The sequence below is a fragment of the Caenorhabditis elegans genome, chromosome V (assembly GCF_000002985.6).
Source record: "Caenorhabditis elegans chromosome V".
In the NCBI taxonomy this organism is placed as follows: Eukaryota; Metazoa; Nematoda; class Chromadorea; order Rhabditida; family Rhabditidae; genus Caenorhabditis; species Caenorhabditis elegans.
Window position 1 is genome coordinate 20075237 of NC_003283.11, and position 16026 is coordinate 20091262.

Here is a 16026-nt window from a genome sequence, read left to right on the forward strand (position 1 = left end):
AATTTGAATATTTGAGCATTTTTGAGCATGGAAATATAGTTTTTGAAAAAAAAAATTTTTTTTGGAAATTTTGAAAAAAAAATTTTTTTTCTAAAAACCCGTTTTTTTTTTAAATTTTCGCTCTGAAAATCTCGGTTTTCTTAAAAATTTCTGATTTTTAACATATAAATTAATATATTCCTATGCAAAAAAAATAAAAACGCATAACAAATAACACTATTAGTGTCTGGAAAAAAATCTCCAAAAATATCGATTTTTTCTTGTTTCGAACTTTTAAATGAATTATTTTTCAAGGTTCAGGCATGTTTAGCAATATTTGGAAAATTTGAATACAAATTAGGAAATTTTCAAAAAAAAAAAATTCCCTAAAAATTAAAGTTGTTTTCAAATTAAGTCTACATATCTATAACTACATACATTATATATATATATATATATATATATATATATCGGTATGTCCCAAATGTCCCAATGTCCCCCCAAATGTACTAATGGATCCTGGGAATCTAACACCATAAGGTGTGTGCACAAATCTCATAATACCCGGGAGAGGATGGGTCTCGACTGGAAATTCGATACATACATTTTTCTTAATATTTCTAATATGTGCATCTCTTAAGTGGATTAATGACTAATGGACTGTGTAGATCTACCGTTTTGGCGGGGAAATTGAACACAATTTTTGGGGAAAACATTTTTTATACAGAGAGAATAACTTTTATCACAAGTAACAATAGAATAATTGAAATAATATAAATTTTTGATATATATAGATATCTTCCAGATATTCAGCTCCACGTCTCATATTGAATTTTTCCAGTTTCCTCGGCTCGCCGAGTCCATTCGTCTCCTTGAATTTGTGCAAGAACTGCTGAAACCGCTTTTGGCATGTCACCCGAGCTGCCGGCGATGAATACTTGGGCTCCTGGAAATAAAAAAAAATGATATTCAAATTTTCAAAAAATACATTTTTTTTTGAAATTCATAGAATTTACGTTGTAATTCAATATTGCAGTTAAATGTTTTTTTTTTAAATTTAATTTTGCTGTTCAGCCGGAAATTCGAATTCGACGTTAAATTTGCCACAAAAAACATTATATTAAGTAGTATATTATATAGTAAGCAATATAGTAGTAGTATAGTACACTATATAGTATAAATACTGAAATACTACATTGCTAGAAAAAATGCCAAAATTGCTAAAATAATAGTACAAATTTTGCTATTTGATTTGATTCTATTTAATGTTATGCTGAAGTCGTGAAAATTTTAAAGAAAATTTAAATTACCTACCAATGACATTTTAATCACTATTCTGAACAAGGAAGTTACAAATCTAAAAATTTGAGGAAATAGAATTCTTGAAAACTTTTTTGAAAATTTTTGAAATATGAAATAAGAAATACTACTAAATTGCTGGAATATCACCATTTCCAGAAGTAGTTAAATTTCGTTGATTTTTACTTCTGAACTCTTATTTAATAGTATACCTGGTTAGATATTTCGATTTACCGGGGGAATGTGTTAATTGTTTTACTACCTCGATTTTTATATGAACATTCTCAAAAATTCAATTTTCCCACCAACCTGAATGCCATCATTATTGTTAACAAGAAAGTTACAAATTAAAAATTTAAGGAAATAAAATTATTTATCAACTTTTGAAATATGGGTGTTTTGGCAAATACTGAAATACCACCATTTCTAAAAATTTACAAAATTTCGTTGATTTTTTTCATCCGAGTTCTTATGTAATAGTATACCTGGTTAGATATTTTGGTTTTTAACGTTCAATAACACAAAATTCTTGCATGTGCTAAGTATTAGAAGTATATTTTTTAATAGTGTGAAAGTTTCCTTTTAAAATATTACACACTCATGGTTGAAAATGTTGCGAAATAGCAATAACGTTACAGCAAAATTCATTTATATGTGCTCCCTAGGGTTATATTCTCCGGGGGTCAGTAGGTTGTAAATGTACCTATTGGATTTACGACTACATATAGTCTCTTATTTATAAGCGCTGTTCATTAAAAACAAGAATTTTTGGCGTTTTGAACAGAGCGACATTAGAGTGCGACAAAAGGTGATGTTATTAGCAATGTTCCAATAGGTTGTAAATACCACTACTCTCTTACGACTACATATCGTCTCCTATTATACTTGGTACATTACTAATAACATCACCTTTTGTCGCATTCTAATGTCGCTCTGTTCCAAACACCAAAAAATGCTGGTTTTTATTGAACAGCGCTTATAAATAAGAGACTATATGTAGTCGTAAATCCAATAGGTAAATTTACAACCTACTGACCCGGGGAATATAACCCTAGGGAGCATATATAATTGAATTTTTTGCTGTAACGTACGTTATTGCAATTTTGTAACATTTTCAACCAGGAGTGTGTAGTATTTAAAAAGGAAACTTTTGCACTATTAATATATATATATATATACTTCTAATACTTAGCACATGCAAGAATTTTGTGTTATTGAACGTTAAACCAAAATATCTAACCATGCATACTATTAAATAAGAACTCGGATGAAAAAAATCAACTAAATTTTGTAAATTTTTAGAAATGGTGGTATTTCAGCAATTTAGTTGTATTTCAGTATTTGCCAAAACACCCATATTTCAAAAGTTGATAAATAATTTTATTTCCTTAAATTTTTAATTTGTAACTTTCTTGTTAACAATAATGATGGCATTCAGGTTGGTGGGAAAATTGAATTTTTGAGAATGTTCATATAAAAATCGATGTAGTAAAACAATTAACACATTCCCCCGGTAAATCGAAATATCTAACCAGGTATACTATTAAATAAGAGTTCAGAAGTAAAAATCAACGAAATTTAACTACTTCTGGAAATGGTGATATTCCAGCAATTTAGTAGTATTTCTTATTTCATATTTCAAAAATTTTCAAAAAAGTTTTCAAGAATTCTATTTCCTCAAATTTTTAGATTTGTAACTTCCTTGTTCAGAATAGTGATTAAAATGTCATTGGTAGGTAATTTAAATTTTCTTTAAAATTTTCACGACTTCAGCATAACATTAAATAGAATCAAATCAAATAGCAAAATTTGTACTATTATTTTAGCAATTTTGGCATTTTTTCTAGCAATGTAGTATTTATACTATTAGGTTGGTCAAAAAGTCTTTGCAAAATTTTGATTTTTTTTTGGAAGTAGTATTTTTTCAAAGCGAACAAGATTCAATGGGTAATATATTTACCATTAATGCCTATGACTTCTTGCCAACACAACGGAATTTGAACAGTACCCTCCGCCTAGAACTCCTGCGATTAGTGAGCGGAACAGATGGTAGTCAGTAGGAGCCAAGCCCGGCGAATACGATGGGTAAGACAACATTTGGATTCCGACTGTCTGGAGCTTCTGGCGGGGTTTAAAAGTTGTATGCGGTCTTGCGTTGTCATGTAGCAGCAACAATTTTGATCCTCTAGGGCGATGTAATCGATGAGCATGGACCACCTTTTCCAATTAAATGCAGTATAGGCCAGCGTTGATTGTAGCAAAGTCTGGAAGAAGCTCTCTGGAAATGACACCCTTACTGTCCCGCCCAATTGAGAGAAGCACTTTTTTCCGTGAAGTTCTCATTTGAGGTCAGGTGTCGCGGTTTCCTCGACCGGGACCCACTCTTTTTTCCTGGTATGGCTAACATACAATACCCATTTCTCATCTCCAGTAATGGTATCCTTAACCCAGTCCGTCGTTCGTTTCCTAGTGAGCAGCGAAAGAGAGAGGTCACAAAGAAATTTTTCTGAGAATCGGACAATTTGTGAGGAACGAGTTGACCGAACTTTTCTATCTTTCCGGTTTTTTGGAGATGGTTGATGATGATTCTTTGGGGATGCTTGAGAGTCGCAGAAAGTTCGCGTGACGTTGCTCTTGAATCATCTTCCAGGGCTCTCGAAATATCCTAATCGATATCCAAACGAGAGCGATCTTATCTTGGTTTATCATCGAGATCGTTGTTCTTTTTCTTGAACTTTTCAAACCAAAACTTCATGGTATTGTAGGAGACAGAGTTATCGCCTAATACTGCACACATATTACGACGAGCTTCGTTGCAACTGTGGCCTTGGAGGAACTCGTACAGAAAAACCCCTCGGAGAGCGTGGGGATCGGCGAGCAAATTCTCGGTCATTTTGAACAGTACCTACAAGTTTTTCAAATGGATTAAGCATGCACAGTACGTACTATACAAATAAAAAAACAGAATTGGAAAAAAATAAATTAACGCTGAGCAATGAAGAAACAAACAAATTTTGCAAAGACTTTTTGACCAACCTAATAGAATCAAATCAAATAGCAAAAATTCTACTATTATTTTAGCAATTTTGGCATTTCTTCTAGCAATGTAGTATTTCAGTATTTATACTATATAGTGTACTACTACTACTACTTTATTGCTTACTATATATTATACAACTTAATATAATGTTTTTTGTGGCAAATTTAACGTCGAATTCGAATTTCCGGCTGAACAGCTCCAAAAAAAATTCCAATTTCAGTTGAATTTCAACATTTTAAACCATAACATTTCAATTTTCAACCACTAAATTTGACGGTGAATTCGATTTACCCGTACCTAAATCCAGCATTCTCTTGATTTTCCCGGCATTTTCGCCCATTTTATGCTGTACATAGACTTTTCGACCATCTGTATCCCGACTAAAAGCCGGAATCACTGCAACTCCGCTAAGCTCTGGCCATTCATCACTGAAATAGTAGTCGTGGTGTTCACTTCGACATCCGAAGAACAAGATTCCCGGAAAGTGAGCGGAGCTGAAAAAATGAGGGGTTTTTTCGGGGGAAAAAGCTCGAAAAATGCATTTTTTGATCAAAAAATGCCGTTTTTCATCAATTTTTCTTCAATTTTTCCAAATGTTTTTTCAATTTCTAGCCTATATTTCTCCAATTTTCAGTGTACTAACAATAAGCTTCTATGTCCGAATAGACTTCTGAATGGTGCCACACCGGTTCCCGGTCCAATACAGATGACTGGAGCTTCTGGAGACGGAAATTTGAAGGTTCCGGGACGGATTTTACAGAATACCTGAAAAAAAATTATTGAACTTTGAGGAAATTTTGGGCTGCAATTTTTTTTTTCACTACAAACTAAAAACTACAAAATTTTAGGAAATCCATGTGAAAATCAGTTTTTTCTCGCTGCTATAGGTATTTCTATCAGAATTTCACGAAATTTTCAATTTTCAATCAAAAATTCCAAACTTTGCACCTCATCACCAGGTTTCAGCCTTGAAATGAATGTACTGCATAATCCACGTCGTTTATCGGCCATTCTTGATTTATATTCGACTTTTGCCACAAGTAATTCCAAGTGGAATGGACTGGGCGCCGAGGCAATACTGAATGCTCGCGGGCGAATTGTCGTGAGAATTTCGAAGAGATAATCTGGAAAATTTTGGGATTTTTTGGGGGGTAAAATATAATTTTTAATAGAAAAATTCGCAATTTTCTCAGACTTTTCAAAGTAAAAAGTGTATATTTAATATTCCAGGAATTTTCAGATTTTCGCAAATTTTTTTGTTTGAAAATTCTCAGTTTTTGGTGTGAAAATGAGAAAATTATTTTGAAGGAGTCATTTTGGATTATTTAAAAATATCGGAAATTTACCGAAAAAGCGGCTTTAAACTGAAAATTGGCAAGAATTTCGAAAACTGTCAATTTTTTTTGGGGAATCTGTATTAAACAACAAGCTACTACTGTAAATTAAATTACTTGTTTTTCAAAATTTCAGAAATTTTTTATACTTTTTTTTGCGGATTTTAGAAAGACTACTTACTTAATTATTAAATAACTAAGTGAGTACTTAATTAATTAATTTTTTTCAAAATTTCAGAAAACTGTTTCCGTATATTATTATAATGACTACTTAATAGTTGAACAACTAAGTATGTAATTAATTATTTTTTTGAACATTTCAAAAATGTGTTAAACATCTACTTTCTAATGATTAAACAATCAATAAGTCAGTACTTAATTCATACTTTTCCGAAAATTTTTCCAGTTTTTGATTATTTATATATATATATATATATATATATATATATATATATATAAATATATTATATATATAAATAATCAAAAACTGGAAAATTTTTCGGAAAAGTATGAATTAAGTACTGACTTATTAATTGTTTAATCATTAGAAAGTAGATGATGTTTAACATTTTGAAATGTTCAAAAAAATAATTAATTACATACTTAGTTGTTCAACTATTAAGCACGTAGTCATTATAATAATATACGGAAACAGTTTTCCAAATTTAAAAATAACTACTCATTCAATTATTAAACAACTAATAGTAAGTATGTAATTAATTAAATTAGTTTTTCTTTTTCAAAATTTTGAAAACTGGTCCAAATTTTTAAATCACTACTGATTAAACAACGAAGTAGGTATTAATTAATTTAGTTGTTTTGAAAATTTCAGAAAACTTCAAAAATATTCCAAAATTTAAAAGTGACTACTCATTTCATTATTAAGTAACTAATTTTAAGTGTATTTATTTATATTTTAATTAAATTACCTTTTTTCCAAAAATTTAGAAAATGTTAACGTATTTTTTTAAAGTTACTACTTACTTATTCATTAAACAACTATCTAAGTGCTTAATTGATTTTTTTTCCAAAATTTCCAAAATTTGGTCCAAATTTTAAATAACTACTAAGTATGTATTTAATAATTACATTAGTTTTATATTTTTCAAAATTTCAATTTTTATAAAACTCTAGCTTATAACACTATTTTCAGTCCAATTTCGCCTGGTTTTTTCCCCCCGTACCAGGCTTCAAATTTTTCGACGTAGCGACAAAATCGCGTAGAGCTTCTGCAGTTGTCCGTCTTGAGCGATTAGCGTAGTCTAAATAATCATCAAGACCCTCTGGAGATGCCAATTCTTGTAGACGTTCCTTTTCCGGCGGATTCGTTGAATAATAGCCGAGCATTTCGAAAAATGAACGTTTCGGGACTTGTTGGAGGTCGAAATATCGCTGGAGACATGTGAGAAGTGTCGTTTTTGCTGAAAAATCTTTGAAAAAAATTATATTAAATACAGTTTTTTTCACGAAAATTATGAAAATTTGAGGTTAAATTTCAAATTTAAGAAGATATTTTGAAATTTTCTCTACTTTTTAGTACTAAAAGAGGTTAAAAAAGATTTTTCAGAAAAACTGAATTTTTCTAAAAAAAAAATAAAATATTTAGCTGATTTTCGCCAATTTTTTCCAATTTTTTCAAGAAAAATTCAAACTTTCTTTCAGGTTTTAAAAAAATTAAATTTTTTCCAGATTTCTTAAAATTTTCTCTCAATTTTTTAAAAATCTTTATAATAATTTTTTATTTAAATTTGAGGTTTTTTCCTCGATTTTTAACATATTTTTAGAAAAATCTTCATTTTTCAATAGTAAAAAAAAATATATATTTTGCGGATTTTTGACAATTTTTTCCATTTTTTAAAAAGAAATTTCGGATTTTTCAGGCTTTTTTTCAAATTTTCAAGTTTTAAAAAAATTTCCAAAAAAAAAAAAAATGTTCTTTCCATATTTCTTAAAATTTTCTCATAATTTTTTAAAAACCTTTATAATAATTTTTTATTTAAATTTGAGGTTTTTCTCTCGATTTTTAACAAATTTTCAGAAAAACTGAAAAAAAAATTTTTTTTTTTTTTAATTTCCAGATTTCTTAATATTTTCTATAAATTTTCTAAAAAATCTTTATAATAAATAAAAATAAAAAAAAATTTTTTCTTCAAATTTTCAATTTTTCTTCAGAAATTTTCTCTGTAAAACTGGAAAAAAACGACGCACTTCCAACCAAAAAATTGGGTGGATTTTTGGAAAATCTGTCATTTTTCACAATTTTCAGCGGTTTTTTGAGTTGTTCTTCTGTTAGGCCGAGTGCTTCGATAGCGATTTTTACAGTTTCTTCAGGATTATAGGGTCGAACCATTAGAACGTCACCGGGCTGAAATCTGGAAAAAAAAGAAGAGAAAAAATGTGGAATTTTCGTCGCAGTTTTTCGCGAGGGTTTTTACCCCATTTTACTGCGATTTCTGTCAGAAATTTCGAAATCCACGAGCCGGGTGTCTTGGAAGTGCTCTGCAGAGGTTAGGCGTCGATTTTTGAGCACTTTTAGCGGAAAGTAGTCCGGAATCTCGATTTGGGGTTCTGGAAAAGTTTGACTTTAGGATTTTTCGGATTTTTAGGAAAAAAAATTCGAAAAAAGTTGAGTTTTTTTTTTGAGTTTAGAAATTTTTTTTTGAATTCTGTAATTATTTAGCCGTTTTTAACGGAAAATTTGAAAAATTTTGACAAAACTCCGAATTTTTTGGTAATTTTCGCACACTTTTTCGGCTGATTTGTCAATCATAATTATTTTCCAAAATTTTCGTTCCAGTTTTTCAGGAAAATTCGTATTTTTGCGTTTCTTCGCTCATAAAATCGGGAAATTCCGGCTTTTTTGAACAGTCAATTGAATATATATATAATATATATAATATATATATATATATGTTAAATAACTTATATAGTATGTGTATATATATATATACATATATATATATATATATATATATATATATATATATATATATATATATATTTGTATATATATATAATTTATATTTTTAAAATGAAAATTCTCAAATTTCGGCTTAAAATTAGTCAAATACTTTTTAAAAAAAGCCATTTTGGATGTCAAATTCCTTATTTTCCGGAAAAACGAACAATTTCATAGTCGACTTCTAGATTTTGACTTAAAACTGAAAATTTGCAAGAAATTCGGTAAAAAATTTTAAATTTTTTCTTGAATCTCCGAAAATTTCAAAAATATTCCAAAATTTTTCAATTACTACTGATTAAACATCTAAGAGTATTTATTTTATTATTTACAGATATTTACATTTAGAAATTTTTTTCGTATTTTTAAATTTAATACTTACTTACTCATTAAACAATTAGTTAAGTACTTTATTGATATTTTATCAAATTTTTCGAATTTTTAAATTATTACTCTATTAATTGTAAAATAACTAAGTAAGTGACTAATTTAATTACTTTTTTCCAAAAATAATAAAAAAGTCGTATTTTTCAATTTACCACTTACCTAATAATTAAGCAATTAAGTATGTATGTACTTAATTAATTTTTTTTTTGAAATTTTTTTTTTGTATTTTGTAAATTACGTACTCAATTAAATTAGTATTCCAAAAAAATCAGGAAATTTGTTAATTTTTCCGTTTTTTTTTTTTGAATGACTACTTACTTCATTATTGTATAACTAATAGAGAGTAAGTACTTAATTAATTTCTTTTTCAAAATTTCAGAAAATTTAAAAAATATTCCAAAATTTTAAATTACTACTAATTAAACATTAAACATTAAAGGTATTAAATTGAGTATTGAAAAAAAAAACTTTTTTTTCCAAATTTTAAATCACTACTTAAATACTTAATAACTAATCAACTATGTAGGTACATAATTAATTTTTCAACAAAAAATGCAGAGATACTACTTACTTAATTCACTAGTAAGTATGCATTATTGTTATTTTTCAAAAACTTTAGAAAAAATTTATAATTACTGCTTACTTAATTATTAAACAATTAAGTATGTATTTAATTGAATTTTTGAATTTTTTTCCAGAATTTCAGAAATCGTTTTATTTTTTTTTAATTACTACTTATATACTTAATAAATGAACTATTAGTATGCTAATTTTTTTTTAATTTTTCGTATTTTTTAATTTACCACTTTCTTAATGATTAAACAATTAAATAATATACTAATTAATTTTTTTCGAAAATTTATATCGAAAATTAAAAAAGTTTATAAATTTTTAAATTAAATTAAATTACTTTTTTTTTTTGAAAATTTTCGATATTTTTTAAATTACTACTCATTTAATTATTAAGCAACAACAAAGTATGTATTCATTTTTCAAAATATCAAAAATGTTCCAAATTTTTTACTTTCAATGTATACCTAAATCCTCATCACTATCATCATCATCATTTCCAGATTCGCCCCCCAACTCCAAAAATCGATATTTAGTTGTAATCTGCACGCTCGTGTCGATTTCCGCAGTCATTTCTCGATAAATGCTCAAATTCTCCGCAATCTCCTTAATTTTCTTCCAACATTCCGTTTTCCACGGAATAAATGCTCCATCAATTCCGATTTCGTGCTGATCATCAGCTAAATGAACTCCGCACATCATTTTTGCACCGAGTTGTACCAGACGACGGTAAAGCTTTTTGCCGGCGAAATTATACTTTTGATATGACGAATCTCCGAGACCGAGTACTCCGATATTTACCTGAAAAATTCAAATTTTTTTCATTTTTTTCACAAAAACTAGACATTTTTCGATGAAAGATTGGGTTTTTTACGCTTATTTTCGCGAAAAATCGATAAATTCATCGTTTTGTCAGTGGAAAACTCCAAGTTTTAACATTTCCCAGCTCCGAATCTCGTACATTTTTCAAAAAATCGGCTCCCAGGGACTTTCTGAGCAATAATTTCCACGTTTTTCGCATATTCGGTGGCATTTCTCCTTGTCCGGTGGTTGAAACGACGAATAGAACCACTTTTTCCATTGGGAGTTGCTGAAAAATGGCGAAATTTATATTGAAAACGGAAAAAATTCGGTTAATTAAATTTGGGCGCTGCTAAGACTACAAACTACAAGTTTTTGGGCGCTGCTTATTCAATTTTGGGCGCTGCTTAGACTACAAACTACAAGATTTTGGGCGCTGCTAAACTACAAACTACAAGATTTTGGGCGCTGCTAATTCAATTTTGGGCGCTGCTAAACTACAAACTACAAGTTTTGGGCGCTGCTAACACTACAAACTACAAGTTTTGGGCGCTGCTAACACTACAAACTACAAGTTTTGGGCGCTGCTAAGACTACAAACTACAAGTTTTTGGGCGCTGCTAATTCAGTTTTGGGCGCTGCTAACACTACAAACTACAAGTTTTGGGCGCTGCTAACACTACAAACTACAAGTTTTGAGCGCTGCTAAGACTACAAACTACAAGATTTTGGGCGCTGCTAACACTACAAACTACAAGATTTTGGGCGCTGCTAAACTACAAACTACAAGTTTTGGGCGCTGCTAAGACTACAAACTACAAGATTTTGGGCGCTGCTAACACTACAAACTACAAGATTTTGGGCGCTGCTAATTCAATTTTGAGCGCTGCTAAGACTACAAACTACAAGATTTTGGGCGCTGCTAAGACTACAAACTACAAGATTTTGGGCGCTGCTAACACTACAAACTACAAGATTTTGGGCGCTGCTAATTCAATTTTGAGCGCTGCTAAGACTACAAACTACAAGATTTTGGGCGCTGCTAAGACTACAAACTACAAGTTTTGAGCGCTGCTAAGACTACAAACTACAAGATTTTGGGCTGCTAACACTACAAACTACAAGATTTTGGGCGCTGCTAAACTACAAACTACAAGATTTTGGGCGCTGCTAAGACTACAAACTACAAGTTTTGGGCGCTGCTAAGACTACAAACTACAAGATTTTGGGCGCTGCTAAGACTACAAACTACAAGTTTTGGGCGCTGCCAAACTACAAACTACAAGTTTTGGGCGCTGCTAATTCAATTTTGGGCGCTGCTAATTCAATTTTGAGCGCTGCTAAGACTACAAACTACAAGATTTTGGGCGCTGCTAAGACTACAAACTACAAGTTTTTGGGCGCTGCTAATTCAGTTTTGGGCGCTGCTAACACTACAAACTACAAGTTTTGAGCGCTGCTAAGACTACAAACTACAAGATTTTGGGCGCTGCTAAGACTACAAACTACAAGTTTTGGGCGCTGCTAAGACTACAAACTACAAGATTTTGGGCGCTGCTAACACTACAAACTACAAGATTTTGGGCGCTGCTAATTCAATTTTGGGCGCTGCTAAGACTACAAACTACAAGTTTTGAGCGCTGCTAAGACTACAAACTACAAGTTTTGAGCGCTGCTTAGACTACAAACTACAATTTTTGGGCGCTGCTAAACCAATTTTCATGTTTTCCACGCGGATTTTCCCGAAATTTTTCATTTTTCCAGTCAGGATTTTGAATAAATTGGATTTTCCACGCAGATTTTTCGGAATTTTTCGAAGTTTTCAGCAATTTTTTTGCTAAATTTAGCTAAACTTTAATTTTTCCACGTTTTCCATGGTTTTTATGTGAATTTTTCGGCAAAATTGGAATTTTTGAAGTTTTTTTTTCACATTTTTCATGTAAATAACCGAATTTCCATGGATTTCTTCAGCCTCCAATTCCTCCTCACCGAAACATCATATTCGTCCAACTCGTGAACTCTCGCCTGTAAATGTCGCTGTTGAGCTTCCCGTCGCAGAGATTCGGCGATATCCTGTGCGGTGCCCGTCTCACTGCCATATAGAATGGCGATAGACATCTAAAATTGGCTGAAAAATGGTGAAAAACGGGGATTTTGAGGGGGGAGGGGGGGGTGAAAAATAGAGAAAATCACTGAAAATTACAGAATTTTCGGCGGGGGGAAAATCTGTGAGTGAAAAATCCAGAAAAAAAAACAATTTATAAATTAAAAAATCAACGCAAAAAATTATTAATTTGTCAATTTTTCAAAGCTTCCCGGAACATTTCCATCAGTTTATCGCCATTTTTTCGGGTAAATGTCAACGTGGATTTCTTATAATGCTCCGGGTTAAGCTCTAAATTGTTGATGACGTCATCGAGCAGGATAGCCGACATTGTAGTGCTCGCCGGGGCATCGTATTTTAGGCTGAAAATTCGAGAAAATTTTAGTTTTTTCCCAGGTTTTCAGAGAGAGATTACTTGATAAAATGAACGTGAAGATGATAAAAAGACGGTTGATAATGGAAATAGCACTTGATTTGATCGGTTTTTAGGCCATATTTCTGATTTATTGCCTCGAGGGACTTGTCACGCATGTTGTACAGCATCTGGAATTGAAATTTTTTGAATTTTTAAGGGAATTTGGCTTTTTTCACTCAAAAATCGATATTTTACGGTGAAAATTGGCATTTTTTGACTCGAAAACTTGAAATTTCAGTGAAAATTGCAAGAAAAACTAGCATTTTACCGGAAATTTCACAAACTACACAATTTTTGGGCGCTGCTTAGCCTACAAACTACAAGTTTTGGACGCTGCTAATTTAATTTTGGGCGCTGCTTACACTCAAAATAAGAAAACTGCGTGGCGTGTACTGCAGAAAACCTCAAATTTAGGCCCCGCCTTTTTCTCGTCTACTCACGGAGAAAAAGCAAAAATTCTGGGACCAACCAATATCAGGCCGCGGACATCCTACGGGTTCCGCGCGCCGCTGCGTTTAACTCGATGTGGGCGTGGCGAGCTGTCTCCGCCCGAGATTTACAAGATTTAGGCGCTGTTAATTCAATTTTGGGCGCTGCTAAACTACAAACTACAAGTTTTGGGCGCTGCTAATTCAATTTTGGGCGCTGCTTAGACTACAAACTACAATATTTAGGTGCTGCTAATTCAATTTTGGGCGCTGCTTAGACTACAAACTACAATATTTAGGTGCTGCTAATTCAATTTTGAACGCTGCTAAAACTACAAACTACAAGATTTAGGCGCTGTTAATTCAATTTTGGGCGCTGCTAAACTACAAACTACAAGTTTTGGGCGCTGCTAATTCAATTTTGGGCGCTGCTAAGACTACAAACTACAAGTTGTCGATTTTTGAGTGGAAAAATGTAATTTTCAGATAAATATCGGTACTATTGTGCGAAACTTGACATTTTTCTTTGCTTTTGTGCCTAAAATTGCAGATTTTCAGAGATATTTTGCATTTTTGGTGATTTTTGACGGAAATTTCGGTAAAATCTTGATTTTGCCATTTCCGGACAATTTTAGAGAGATTTCACGTTTTTTAACTACAATTTGCGATTTATTGGGCGAAAAATCGTCATTTTAGAGTGATTTTGCTTTTTTTTTCAGCGAAAATTGCAATTTTCCGGTAGAAAATCCGATTTTCTACCTCCAAATCATCTCCAGTCAAATCCCGGACAGATTTCAGGCCGTGGCGGTGACAAATAGCGAGAACATAGAGATTTTCCAAGGTTTTTCCGTCCCATTTGATATCCTGAAGAAGTACGAAGCCATTTTCATTGTCGGGGTCTTCGAACACGATTTTATCGACTTCCGAGCGCTTTTCCAGGCAATTGTACACCCACTGAAACGAAAAATTGATTTTTGAAAAAGAAATTTCGAGCGGAAAATCGCATTTTCTCATTTAAAATTGTGCGATTTTCAGTATTTCTACTAATTTCCGAATTTTTATTCACTTTGAACGCTAAAAACTCTGAAAAACAGAGAAAATCTACGAATTTTTAATGGTTTTTGTCAATTTTTTGCAGAATATTCTCATTTTCTGTCTTGTTTTTCACTTAAAACCAAAAGAAAAATCAAAAAATTCGAAAAAATCGAAGAAAAACGAGTGAAAATCGATAATCGTGATTTTGGGCGCTGCTTAGACTACAAACTACACGTTTTGGGCGCTGCTAATTCAATTTTGGGCGCTGCTTAGACTACAAACTACACGTTTTGGGCGCTGCTAACACTACAAACTACACGTTTTAGGCGCTGCTAATTCAATTTTGGGCGCTGCTAAGACTACAAACTACAAGATTTGGGCGCTGCTAATTCAATTTTGGGCGCTGCTAAGACTACAAACTACAAGATTTGGGCGCTGCTAATTCAATTTTGGGCGCTGCTAAGACTACAAACTACAAGTTTTGGGCGCTGCTAAACTACAAACTACACGTTTTGGGCGCTGCTAAACTCATTTTCTTGGTATTTTCTCCGATTTTCTTCATTTTTTCGCTGCTTACATTGAGATTCAGCTGATATTTCTCAATATACGGCCTTGTAACAGTCTCATAAAGCTCTGGAGTCTCTCGAATCACGAATTTCTCCTCCTGACGGTATTTTGCAATGAGACGATCGTTTATCGGGTAGATTAGTTGAGATTTTAGCACTGAAAATTGAATTAAAAATTAATTTAAGCAAGATTGTGTGGATTACAATTCAATTTGGGATCGATTTCTATATTATAGGACCCGAAAATGTCATTTCTGGAGATTTCTTGAAGCTGTGCAGTCGCCAGAAGCTTCTCGATATCGGATTTTTCTTCGGAAAACGGAGACTTGTTGGCAAGCAGAATGCCTTGAGATCCATCGGGATGGGAGAGCAAAACGAAGAGAGACTGGAAGAAAATATTGATTTTTATGATTTTTAGGTGAAATTTATTGTTTCTTAATGCAAAAAATTCACTTTTTATTGATTTTCTCACCTTATGCGACGAATCAGCGCCTAAAATCTCTTGAAACTTGGCATCCTGCAGCCATTTCTGTGTACTCTCCTCTGCACGCTCCTCTCGCACAAGTTCCTCGTCGGCGATCCGTTTCATACTGAAAAATCGAGATTTTCACTTATTATTCACCAAAAAGATACAGAAATTGCAACGAAAAACGGTAGAAATCGAGAAAACCAACTCAAAAAACATTTTCAAAAGTGTCACGCATCGTAAAACAACACACTGGCCGCGGCCTAGAAAACTCCAATTCTTTTCTCGGCCATCTTCCTCCACGTGTACATTTTCTGTTGGAATTTTGCAGATTTTCACTCGTTTTTCACCATTTTTTCTGATTTTTCTTGCTAAAATATTGAAAATAAGTCGATTTTTATTGATTTTAGTGTAAAAATCATAGTTTTCACCTTGCATATGTCGAAAAAATGACGAAAATTGATTGGGCAACCATAAAAACCCAAAAAACTCGATTTTTCGCTATTAAACGTGATTTTCAGTGTTTTATATTAATAAAATTAAAATTTAATGGTGAAAAACCAGAATTTCACACGTAATCCACGTATTCTCCTCGTTTTTCATCATTTTCCGCGATAAAAAGTTCATTACCAGTTTATTCCAG

At 31.9% G+C, this 16026-nt stretch overlaps 2 protein-coding genes and 1 non-coding gene across 5 annotated transcripts; 1 reads left to right on the plus strand and 2 right to left on the minus strand.

Moving 5' to 3' along the window:
* Positions 1-681: 681 nt before the first annotated feature.
* Positions 682-12499, minus strand: fre-1 (NADPH-dependent diflavin oxidoreductase 1). 2 transcript variants are annotated; one of them, NM_001307796.3, is made up of 10 exons: positions 12359-12499; positions 10530-10658; positions 10036-10369; positions 8088-8220; positions 7861-8024; positions 6837-7082; positions 5267-5442; positions 4962-5083; positions 4616-4812; positions 682-925 (listed from the first exon to the last, which is right to left on the minus strand). In NM_001307796.3, exons 1-10 carry the CDS (start codon positions 12485-12487, stop codon positions 789-791), a joined length of 1767 nt encoding a protein of 588 aa, NP_001294725.1. In that variant the 5' UTR covers positions 12488-12499; the 3' UTR covers positions 682-788. The 2 variants fall into 2 exon arrangements, with proteins under 2 accessions (NP_001294725.1, NP_507875.1); NM_075474.7 differs by having other exon boundaries at positions 6837-7073; positions 12359-12497.
* Positions 8552-8668, plus strand: Y113G7A.20. The gene has a single exon (NR_070265.1). It is a non-coding gene; the product is annotated as an Unclassified non-coding RNA Y113G7A.20 (non-coding RNA).
* A 112-nt stretch (positions 12500-12611) lies between the features above and the next one.
* On the minus strand, positions 12612-15507 carry dcs-1 (the record flags this gene model as incomplete). Of its 2 annotated transcripts, NM_001269968.2 has the most annotated exons (6): positions 12612-12835; positions 12889-13016; positions 14076-14270; positions 14929-15074; positions 15122-15302; positions 15390-15507. In NM_001269968.2, 6 exons carry the CDS (start codon positions 15504-15506, stop codon positions 12667-12669), a joined length of 936 nt encoding a protein of 311 aa, NP_001256897.1. In that variant the 3' UTR covers positions 12612-12666. The 2 variants fall into 2 exon arrangements, with proteins under 2 accessions (NP_001256897.1, NP_001364670.1); NM_001377611.2 differs by lacking the exons at positions 14076-14270; positions 14929-15074; positions 15122-15302; positions 15390-15507 and having other exon boundaries at positions 12616-12835.
* Positions 15508-16026: the final 519 nt, after the last annotated feature.